The sequence below is a fragment of the Anomaloglossus baeobatrachus genome, chromosome 3 (assembly GCF_048569485.1).
Source record: "Anomaloglossus baeobatrachus isolate aAnoBae1 chromosome 3, aAnoBae1.hap1, whole genome shotgun sequence".
Taxonomy (NCBI): Eukaryota; Metazoa; Chordata; class Amphibia; order Anura; family Aromobatidae; genus Anomaloglossus; species Anomaloglossus baeobatrachus.
This window is the reverse complement of record NC_134355.1, coordinates 411,210,931-411,222,621: the sequence shown is the minus strand read 5'-3', so window position 1 is coordinate 411,222,621 and position 11,691 is coordinate 411,210,931. Positions and strand designations below refer to the sequence as shown.

Below are 11,691 nucleotides of genomic sequence, written 5' to 3'. Positions count from 1 at the left end.
CCTGGTAGGAGCTGGACCCCGGTCGCAGGGAATCGTGACAATGGGCACGGACTGTCGAGGAGGACAGCCAGCAGCCTTGTGCCATCACCGGGCAGGGGCCAGGGCACGACGGGGTACGTGGACCCTAGGCCAGGAAGTAGCTTCAGTCGTCTTGGCAATTTACCCAATGAGGACGGAGCCTTCAAGATCCGTTCTCCACCCGCTCCAAAATCGGGGTATTAGCGCAACGAGGGGGATAGGACTTTCCCACTACATAGTCCAGAAAATCCCAAGCGTGAACCCTGAGAGCAAGGTCACCCAGTTAGCCACACTGGTGAGCGGGACCAGACTAGTTTTATGCTAAAGAGACCAGTTAGAAGAAAAGGTGCCAAGGAAAAAGTCACAGGCTAACAGGCAACACCAGCGGGCACGGGATCCAGGCGTGCTCCCTCCAAGCGGTAGTGGTGTCAAGAACTTTGGTTTACTGCAGTTGTCGATGTCAGCGTTATTGGACTGAGTACATAAGTGACCCTTTCCGTCCCAACAGCACCTCCCCGCAGCCCTCATCGAGTCCCGGGGCATTCTCCCCTACCCATGGAGGGGTTAAACACCAGGCTGCCCCCACCATCGCCACCGGGTACTCCCAACTACAGCGGTGGTAGTCCACCTTATCACACACCACGGGTGGCGTCACAAACTTTCCACATCCTCCCTTGTAAATATTCCCCCCTTTTTATTCCGAGTGGCCGCGCGACCCCGAGCCCCGGGTCCGGAGATCCCTCGAGCCACCGCGGATCTGGATCAGAGCAGCCCGGCTGCTGACGCGGGGGCGGCACACTATCTTCTGCCCTAGGGGAATACTCCCGCAGCGGCAGCTCCTATACTAGCCGCAAACCACAGGTGGCGTCACAAATACTAACTCTACTCCCCTGTAAATAACCCCCCATCTTTTATTGACACCACCTGGGTCACGGAACCGGGACTGGCTGCTGTGACATCCCAAACCCATACGTCGGCCCGGTGACGAGTAATACCCCAGACCCCTGTGGGCGCGTCACAACTGTCTCCTTTTTGTTACTTTGTTTCAAATTCAGTTTCCACCTGTTCACAATATAAAGATAGGATGTGCCATCAGTCTTTTTCTTAGGGTAAAGGATATCAATAATAAAGTGCTCCCGCTGTGCATTGATGCATTCTAATAGAATGTCTTCATGTCTCCCTGGATGAGTTCCTGTTTTGCAGTAAGCCATGTATTCTTGGTGAGACTTCTGCCCAAATGACAACTCACAGTCATGCATGTATTTATTACATATATTTATACTTAAAATCACATAGAGATTGGCTGACGGGGTTGCAAAAAACTTTAATTTTGTTGATTTGGGCATTTATTCTATATCCACTCTATATACAGTACATTGCAACCATGACACTGAAGTCTAATATCTATGTTACATGGTCAGAAGTATTTTTGTACAGTGGCAAATTCCAACTTTCTATTCAAAGCTGGAGGTTTATGATACAGCTATAGTATACAGAATGTAGGACATTCCAGTTCTTGGCCCTTCTTAATTAGTTGTCAAAAAGGTGATTGCCGGCAGAACAGCTCTCACTGTCTGCACATATATCTCATCGCCAACTGGTTTCCGCTGACTTCCAGGCTGCAGGAAAGCTTTGATAGTAGGAATTTCACTTATTCTTGTTTTGAAGCCCTAAAATAAATGGTATAAATGAAATTCGCATAACTACAATATTCAATAAATGGCATAACAAAAAAAAAAGCCAGTGACTCTAAAAAATAAGTTCTCATTCATACACAGCAAGCAGAAATCTTGAAAGTAGCCACGAGATGAAACAATTTAGATTTAATAGTTGTGTAAATCTTTCACTATATTGTAATTATCTTTGATTTGTTTTTTGTTTGTTTTTTTCATTTAGTGTCCCTCAAAACACAAAAGGGCTTGGCAATGCTGACAGGAAGCAGAAAAGGAGGAGACCGCAAACGAAGGAGGCACAAGGCAAAAACAATAGATACTCCATTTCTGACATTTCTGAAGTGTTCCCAATAATTCTCAATCTGCATAATTTAGCATCAATGTAAAGACTATAGAGAGAATTAATACCTTGGGATGCTAGTCTTTTGTTACTTTACTTTTTAGAAACATTTATAAAGGTTCTGCATCAATTTTTTGTACATTTTATTTCAAATCCATTAAAGGGGTTATCTCACAAAAAAAGTACTTGTTACAGTTGATTTTAATCAATAGATCTTGAAATAATAATAATAATAATTTCCATGATCAGATGTGTTTGAAAAATGTCCCTGTGGTAAGATGATCTCATATTTGTGTTCCTGCTATGTCCTGTGTAATAGCCGTGTCTGATCATACAGGGTCATGCCTTCTGATTGAGCACTCCTTTCCACCAGCATACGGCAATTTTTAATTTTCTATTAGCAGGTTCCTGCCCAACCACAAAATTGTTGCTTTTCAGCACAGTGAGAGGCATTTAGGTAGGGACCCAGCATAAGAGATATGCCTTGACGCTGGCTACTAGGCTCACATAAAACTGCCTTTTCAATACTCTGTGTCTCAATTTTTTAATTTATTTCCTTAGCAGTAATGCATGTCCAAATTCCTATATTAAATTTTTGCATTGTTCACATTTGTCTGTTAGGAAGTGTCATTAGTTCTCTCGTTTTCACCGTACAGGGACATAGTCTGGTCATACCACATCTCCTGTGCATGGGAAGACACAAAAGAGTATAAAGACATAACAGCAGAGGATCACAATTGATTCTTTTTTTGAGGTAAAGCATTTCTCTGCCTACTTTAAAAAAAGATGTTTTACCTTAAAGAAAGATTTATTTGTGATCCCATACTGTAATGTCTGTGCACTTTTTTACATCCTCTGCGACCCATGAAATGTGTCATGATCAGGCCATGTCCCTGTACGGTCAGACATGGACATTACACAGTCCAGTCATGGCCAAAAGTTTTGAGAATGCTACAAATATTAATTTTTACAAAGTCTACTGCTTAAGTTTTTCTAATGGCAATTTACATATACTCCAGAATGTCATAAAGAGTGATCAGCTTAACAGCAATTACTTGCAAAGTCAATATTGGCTAAGAAAATGAACTTTAACCCCCAAAACACATTTCAACATCATTGCATTCCTGCCTTAAAAGGAGCAGCTAACATTGTTTTAGTGATTGTTCCATTAACACAGGTGTGGGTGTTGATGAGGACAGGGCTGGCGATCAATCAGTCATGATTAAGTAAGAATGACACCACTGGACACTTTAAAAGGAGGCTGGTGCTTGGTATCATTGTTTCTCTTCAGTTACCCATGGTTATCTCTAAAGAAACACGTGCAGCCATCATTGCTCTGCACAAAAATGGCCTAACAGGGAAGAGTATCGCAGCTACAAAGATTACACCTCAGTTAACAATCTATCGCATCATCAAGAACTTCAAGGAGAGAGCTTCCATTGTTGCCAAAAAGGCTCCAGGGCGCCCAAGAAGGACCAGCAAACGCCAGGACCGTATCTTAAAACTGTTTCAGCTGCGGGATCGGACTACCAGCAGTGCCGAGCTAGCTCAGCAATGGCAGCAGGCTGGTGTGAGTGCTTCTGCACGCACTGTGAGGCGGAGACTGCTTGAGCAAGGCCTGGTTTCAAGGAGGGCAGCAAAGAAGCCACTTCTCTCCAGAAAAAACATCAGGGACCGACTGATATTCCGCAAAAGGTATAGGGAGTGGACTGCTGAGGACTGGGGTAAAGTCATTTTCTCAGATGAATCCCCTTTTCGATTGTTTGGGACATCTGGAAAACAGCTTATTAGGAGAAGAAGAGGTGAGCGCTACCACCAGTCTTGTCTCATGCCAACTGTTAAGCATCCTGAAACGATTCATGTGTGGGGTTGCTTCTCATCCAAGGGAATCGGCTCACTCACAGTCTTGCCTAAAAACACAGCCATGAATAAAGAATGGTACCAGAATGTCCTCCAAGAGCAACCTCTCCCAACTGTCCAAGAGCAGTTTGGCGCCCAACAATGCCTTTTCCAGCATGATGGAGCACCTTGCCATAAAGCAAAGGTGATCACTAAATGGCTCATGGAACAAAACATAGAGATTTTGGGTCCATGGCCTGGAAACTCCCCAGATCTTGATCCCATTGAGAACTTGTGGGCAATCATCAAGAGACGGGTGGACAAACAAAAACCGACAAATTCTGGCAAAATGCAAGCATTGCTTATGCAAGAATGGACAGCTATCAGTCAGGATTTGATCCAGAAGTTGATTGAGAGCATGCCAGGGAGAATTGCAGAGGTCCTGAAGAAGAAGGGTCAACACTGCAAATATTGACTTGCTGCAGTAACTCATTCTAACTGTCAATATAACCTTTTGGTACTCATAATATGATTGCAATTATATTTCTGTATGTGATGTAAACATCAGACAAACACAATTAAAAACCAGAGGGCAACAGATCATGTGAAAATATAATTTTGGTGTCATTCTCAAAACTTTTGGCCATGACTGTACATAGTGGGACACATATACCTATATATATATATATATATATATATATATATATATATATATATATATATACTAGCTGTACTACCCGGCTTCGCCTGGGTTAATAACTGCTGTCAACAAAATAGAATGTATTAAGAAAAATGTATTCTGTACACAAAAACCACAAAACAAATAGATAGAAATGTAATTATTAAAAGGCAAAAACTAAGCTAACAGAAGCATTTCACAACATATATTTCAACACCACAGATATTCCACACAGATTTAACATCCTATGACCTCACACAAGCTTTGTTATACTGAGAATGTCCTTTGTTGCCTATATTGACCAATCAGAGCTCAGATTAATTAACTGTAGCAAAATAGAAGCTAAGCTGTGATTGGTTGCTATTGGCAGCCTGATAAATCTCCAGGCAACAGAAAGCCCTCCCCCTGACAGTATATATTAGCTCACACATACACATATAGACAGGTCATGTGACTGACAGCTGCCGTATTTCCTATATGGCACATTTGTTGTTCTTGTAGTTTGGCTGCTTATTAATCAGATTTTTATTTTTGAAGGATAATACCAGACTTGTGTGTGTTTAGGGCGATTATGTGGTGAGGATGGTGTATGTGTGGTGAGATGTGTGGTGAGGGTGGTATATGTGTTCAAGCACGTGGTAGTGTGTGGCGCATTGTGTGTGTGTGTGTGTGTGTGTGTTCATATCCCCGAGTGTGGTGAGTATCCCATGTCGGGGCCCCACCTTAGCATCTGTACGGTATATACTCTTTGGCGCCATCGCTCTCATTCTTTAAGTCCCCCTTGTTCACATCTGGCAGCTGTCAATTTGCCCCCAACACTTTTCGTTTCACTTTTTCCCCATTATGTAGATAGGGGCAAAATTGATTGGTAAATTGGAAAGCGTGGGGTTAAAATTTCGCCTCACAACATAGCACCCGGCGCTGCCCGGGATAGTAACTGTCTCTCTGTTTCTCTCCCATTCTCTGTCTGTCTCCCCCTCTGTATATATCTCTCTGTCTCTCTATCTCTTTGTCTGTCTCTTTCCCTGTCTGTCTCTGACTGTCTCTGTCTCTTTCTCTGTCTCTGTCTGTCTCAATCTCTTTTCCTTGTCTGTCTATCTATCTCTTTCCTTGTCTGTCTATCTATCTCTGTCACTTTCCCTGTCTGTCTCTTTCCCTGTCTATCTCTTTCCCTCTCTTTCCCTGTCTGTCTCTTTCCCTATTTCCCTCTGTCTCTTTCCCTGTGTCTTTCTCTTTGTCTGTCTCTTTACCTGTCTTTGTCTGTCTCTTACCCTCTCTTTCCCTGTCTGTCTGTTTCCCTGTGTCTGTCTGTCTCTTTGTCTGTGTTTGTCTCTTTACCTGTCTATATCTGTCTCTTAACCTGTCTGTATCTGTCTCTTAACCTGTCTGTGTCTGTCTCTTTCCCTGTCAGTCTGTCTCTTTGTCTGTGTCTGTCTCTTTGTGTCTGTCTCTTACCCTGTCTATGTCTGTTTCTTTCCCTGTCTGTGTCTGCCTTTTTCCCTGTCTATGTCTGCCTCTTTCCCTGTCTATGTCTGCCTCTTTCCCTGTCTGCCTCTTTCCCTGGCTGCATTGTGACACGCCAACATTCCATATAAGGGCGTGGCTGCGCATTCTTCTGAAGTTCTGGCTGCACTGTGGCTCCCAGCTCCATTAACTTTAATGGAGGCAGGTTTTTTGGCGAATAACTGTTAAGAGCGGGGTTAAAATTTCCCCTCGAAAAATAGCCTATGACGCTCTCGGGGTCCAGAAGTGTGAGTGTGCAAAGTTTTGTGGCTGTAGCTGCGACGGTGCGGATGCCAATCCCGGACATACACACATACACATACACACACACATCAGCTTCATATATTAGATATATAAAAAAGATTATCTCAGCCACATTTATGGCCTTCAACTTCTTAAAATGTCACCCACAAAAATTGCAAACTCATTCCAGTAGGCGGTGGCTTAGAAAGTAGTGTATTCTTTTTAAAGAAAAGTGTAATATCTTTTCTTATGGGCCTAAGAACTAACAGGCAGGCAGTTTCTAACTACCTGCCTGTTCTGCCCAATGTGATTCTACTGGTTCATTCGACCTCACATCCCCAGAGCAGCTCTTTCTCTTCCCGGCTGCTCTGTCGATGGGGTGTGACTGCTGACATCATGCTGATTGAGAGTCGGCTCTCCACAGTTAGGCAGTGGGGAGCCAAATGTCAGTTGCAATAACAGACAGTCACGCCCGTTAACAGAACGGAATAGAGTCAGCTGCTCTGTGGACATGACGTTACCAAAAGCTGCAGAATCGCAGGCAAGAGGGGTCTGAGATTGTTCTGAGCTGGCAGAGATCAGTGTCGGGAAGAACAGTTAGCAACTACTTGCCTGTAAGTTTTTAAGCGCATTAGAAAAAAAATTAAAAAATCTTGGATGGCACATTTAAAATACGCCAAATTTTATAATAATTGTGAGACTCTTTAACCCCTTAACGACCGCGGGCCGTAAAATTACATCCTTGCGGTCATAATGTTACTGCCCGCGGTCTGCCGGCAGCATGATGCTGCGATCGGCACACATCTCAGCTGATTTTCACAGCTGAGATGTGTGCCTGCTAGGCACGAGCAGAATCGTTATCTGCTCGTGCCTTTTAACCCCTTATATGGCGCTGTCAATATGTGACAGCGCCATTATAAGCGCGATCGCGGTAAACATTTCCTTACCGCCCGATACCGGAAGTCACGTGACGCGATCACGTGACTCCCAATAGTTGTCATGGTAGCACAGGGTCATGTGACTCCTGTACTACACCTGACTTGCTTTCACTTTCGCTGTGCCAGCAGCACAGCAAAAGAGAAAGAGAGCGTATCTGCTGTTTACAGCCTTGTAGCTGTGATCAGCAGATACTGCAGAGCGATCGGAATGCTGATCGCAATAGCCGCCTAGGGGGACTAGTAAATTAAAAAAAAAAAAGTTAAAAAAAAAGTTTTAAAAAATTAAAAAAAAACAAAAAAACCTAATAGTTCAAATCACCCCCCATTCGCCCCATTGAAAATTAAAGGGATAAAAAATATACACACATTTGGTATCGCCGGGTTCAGAAACGCCCGATCTATCAAAATATAAAATCAATTAATCTGATCAGTATACGGCGTAGCGGCAAAAAAATTCCAAACGCCAAAACGATGTTTTTTTGTCGCCACAACTTTTGCGCAAAATGCAATAAGAGGCGATCAAAACGTAGCATCTGCGCAAAAATGGTACCGTTAAAAACGTCAGCTCGAGACGCAAAAAATAAGCCGTCATTGAGCCATAGATCTAAAAAAATGAGAATGCTACAGGTCACGGAATATGGCGTAAAACGTGCGCCACTTTTTTCGGACAAACTTCCGATTCTTTTTAACCCCTTATATAAAAGTAAACCTATACATGTTTGGTGTCTACGAACTCGCACTGACCTGAGGCATCACACCCACACATCAGTTTTACCATATAGTGAACACAGTGAATAAAATATCTCAAAAACCATAGTGCTATCGCACTTTTTTTGCAATTTTTCAGCATTTGGAATTTTTTTGGCGTTTTCTAGTACACTATATGGTAAAACTGATGGTTTCATTTAAAAGTACAGCTCGTTCCGCAAAAAATGAGCCCTCACATGACCATATTGACTGAAAAATAAAAAAGTTACGTCTCTCAGAAAAAGAATGGCGAAAAAAAAAACGGAAAGCGAAAAATCGGCCGGTCGTGAAGGGGTTAAACAACACAGCCTAAAGAAAACTTTATTTCCAAAATTCCCCTCATGATAAATTCTTTGATGTTTTACTTATACCCCAATGCCATATAAAAATACAGCTGAAGGATATAGATACCTTTGGGAACATTTCTTTTACTTAAAAATGTATTGACAGGTTCCCACTCCGTGTTGAAATAATGGCTTGGCTGTGGACAGGCTTGTCCTTTGCTAAAAATAACACTGTTTCTGTAGAGACCGGGATGTGCCAGTTTTGAGAAATTTAGTCTAGAAGCCATATGCAAATCTGTCTGGAATTGCACTGGGCCATGCCAATGGATTTGGCAGCAGTCCAAGCACATGTAAACAAAAATCTGTGGCTAAGTCCCTTTTAAATGCATTTATTTTTGTTTTAAAGGGAATTTGTCAGCAGGTTGTTGCTATTTAATAAGAGAGCAGCAGCATTTCAATGAAGAGAGCCTAAATCCAGTGATGTGTATCTTATTAAGCTGAGTATTGTAGTTTCAATATAATAAGTGTGTTGTCATCAGGAGAGTATCTTTGCCAGACTAGGTGTCATGTGCAAACCAGTCCAGCTAATTTGTGAAACACCGCCCCCACTATTGATTGGCCACTATTGATTATAATGCATAGTCTACACAGGAAGCTGCCATTCAGTGCTGTGGGTGGTGTTATACACAGCTCAGCTTTCTTACCACTGATACACCTAAAACAGAGAAAACAGGAATTCTATCAAGACTGCATGAAGAGTTCCAGTAAGTGACACATGGCTGGAATCAGACTCTCTGCTCCTACATCATACTGATCCCAGATTACGGCGCAAAAAACTAGTGATAGATTGCCGTTGATTAAACATTTTGCATTATTTTTCTTCTGTAGCCTCTGTATTGAGCTATTACTGGCAGCGGTTAGAATTAACTGACTTCCTTCTGAAATAAGACTCTTCCTTCTTTATAGCTCCATTCCAGTAATGTTGGTACTGCCTCTCCCGGGGCTTGCATGACATTACGCCATGCGAGCCCCAGGAGGGGCAGTGCCGACAATGCTAGAATGGTGACGGCTCTGGAGGTGAGTATTGGTGTTATTTTGTCAAAGGGGGAAACATGGTTATTGAGAAGGGGTTGTGCAAGTACAAACTTCCACATACTTAATTATAAGCAAACACTTTTCATTATATCTACAACCCAGATAAACTCACCTTAAGGAGAGGAAAATTAATCAGAATATCAGCACACTTTTCTTCCACCGTTATGATAGCCTCCAGCAGATGTAGATCAGCCCAGGTAAATCGATTTCCAACTAGGTAGTTCCCTCCATGATCTCTTAAGACCTGCAACATATAGACTGATTCAGCTATAGGAGTCACAGATTATCTAAGCAGAATAGATAACAGTAAATATCACAATGCAAGCTAATAAAAACTGCTCAAAGTTGCAGAAAAAATAAATAAAAAGGATAAGGCTACTTTCAGATTGCTTTTTTACTTACGTTCAGTGGTCCCATCGGGGCATCCGTCCGACCGCCCCTCCCCCACCCCACAAAGCGTGTTTAGGACGCATGCGCTGACAGGGCCATTGACTCTAATGGAGCAGACTCCATTAGTGTGTGCTCTGTTTTGCACCATTTTTGCACATTTACGTTTTTTGCAGGCGGTCACGGGAAAGTAGTCGACTGTTGCAAAAATGGTGCAAGACAGAGCACACGCTAATGGAGTCTGCTCCATTATAGTCAATGGCCCTGTCGGTGCATGCGTCCAAAACATGTTTTGCAGGGTGGGGGAGGGGCGGTTCGGACGGATGCCCCGACGGGACCACTGAACGTAAGTAAAAGCGCAATGTGAAAGGGGCCTAAATTTACACAAAGTGGATCTGCTGCACATTTTACCACTTTCAATGCAGAAGGGCTGAAAGTCAAAGAGAAGACATTAATCCACATTTACCACAAATGAAAATCTGGAATAAGTTTTTTTTCCAGTGTGTGGAGTTATCCTAAATATCATTGCAGCAAAGTGTATTCAGATCCCACACTGATGAAATATCCTAAAGTAACAAGAGAGGGCAGCGTTCAAAGAACAACATTTTAGAAGGAAACTATTATACTTTTCTTTATGCTTATGTTTGGCCTAACACGTCAGGTAAGGTACTGACAGCTTGTGACAAGTGCCGTCCTGATGACTGGATACTACTCGCTGCATTCCCTTAAGCTGTGGCTGTAGTGCCATAGTTTGCATCCTAAAATACATGCGAACTTGCAGATGACTGCCAATGATGTAACAATGTACTAAATGTTTATATTATTTAATGGTTATGTTTGTCGAAGGATTTGCAAGATGAAGATATAATTGGTCAGTGTTTTATCCATGTGTGCATCACTGACTAATGTAAGTCGACATGCAAGTGTTAAGGCGGCGTTACACGCTACGATATGTCGGGGGGGTCACGGAATTCGTGGTGCACATCCAGCATCGTTAGAGATGTCGTACCGTGTGACACCTCCAAACGACTGTTAACGAGCAAAAATACTCACCTTATCATTGCTCGTTGACACGTCGTTCATTTTCATAATGTTGTTCCTCCTTTTGCGCGCCGGTTGTTCGTCCTTCCTGAGGTAGCACACATCGCTACATGTGACACCCCGGGAACGACGAACATAGCTTACCTGCTTCCCGCCAGCAATGAGGAAGGAAGGAGGTGGGCGGGATGTTCCGGCCGCTCATCTCCGCCCCTCCGCTTCTATTGGGGGGCCGCTGTGTGATGTCGCTTCCCTTCAGGAAGAGGATGTTCGCTGCCCACAGCGACGTCGTTAGGGAGGTAAGTACGTGTGACGGGGGTTAACGATTTTGTGCGCCACGGGCAACGAATTGCCCGTGATGCACAAATGATGGGGGCGGGTGCGATCACTCATGCGATCGCACGATATATCGTAGCGTGTAACGCCGCCTTTATGTTCCCACAACGAGCTTTTGATTTTCTGTTGTATGTCTGCACATACGGTGTTAAGGGTGCTTTACACGCTGCAACATCACTAACGATACATCGTCGGGGTCACGGTGTTTGTGACGCACATCTGGCGTCGTTAGTGACATCGCAGCGTGTGAAACGCAGGAATGACCGTTAATGATCAAAAACACTCACCATATCGTTGATCGTTGACACGTCGTTCTAATGCCAAATATCGTTGCTGCTGCAGGTACGATGTTCATCGTTCCTGTGGCAGCACACATCACTATGTGTGACACCGCAGGAACAAGGAACATCACCGTCACTGCGGCCGCCGGCAATGAGGAAGGAAGGAGGTGGGCGGGATATTCTGGCCGCTCATCTCCGCCCCTCCTCTGCTATTGGGTGACCGCTTAGTGACGCTGCAGTGACGTCACTATGACGCCGAACGCACCTCCCCCTTAAAGGAGGGATTGTTC

The 11,691-nt window shown here is 43.6% G+C and overlaps 1 protein-coding gene across 1 annotated transcript in view; it reads right to left on the bottom strand.

Moving 5' to 3' along the window:
- Positions 1-1,276: 1,276 nt before the first annotated feature.
- The window catches only part of LOC142296554 (glutathione S-transferase 3-like), a 99,379-nt gene continuing 88,964 nt past the window's right edge, over positions 1,277-11,691 (bottom strand). The window contains exons 6-7 of the mRNA XM_075340310.1: positions 9,472-9,603; positions 1,277-1,688 (exon numbers count right to left, since the gene is read on the bottom strand). Of these exons, the coding sequence (XP_075196425.1) occupies positions 1,545-1,688; positions 9,472-9,603 (276 nt within the window). The 3' untranslated portion in view covers positions 1,277-1,544. The remainder of the gene's footprint in view (positions 1,689-9,471; positions 9,604-11,691) is intronic.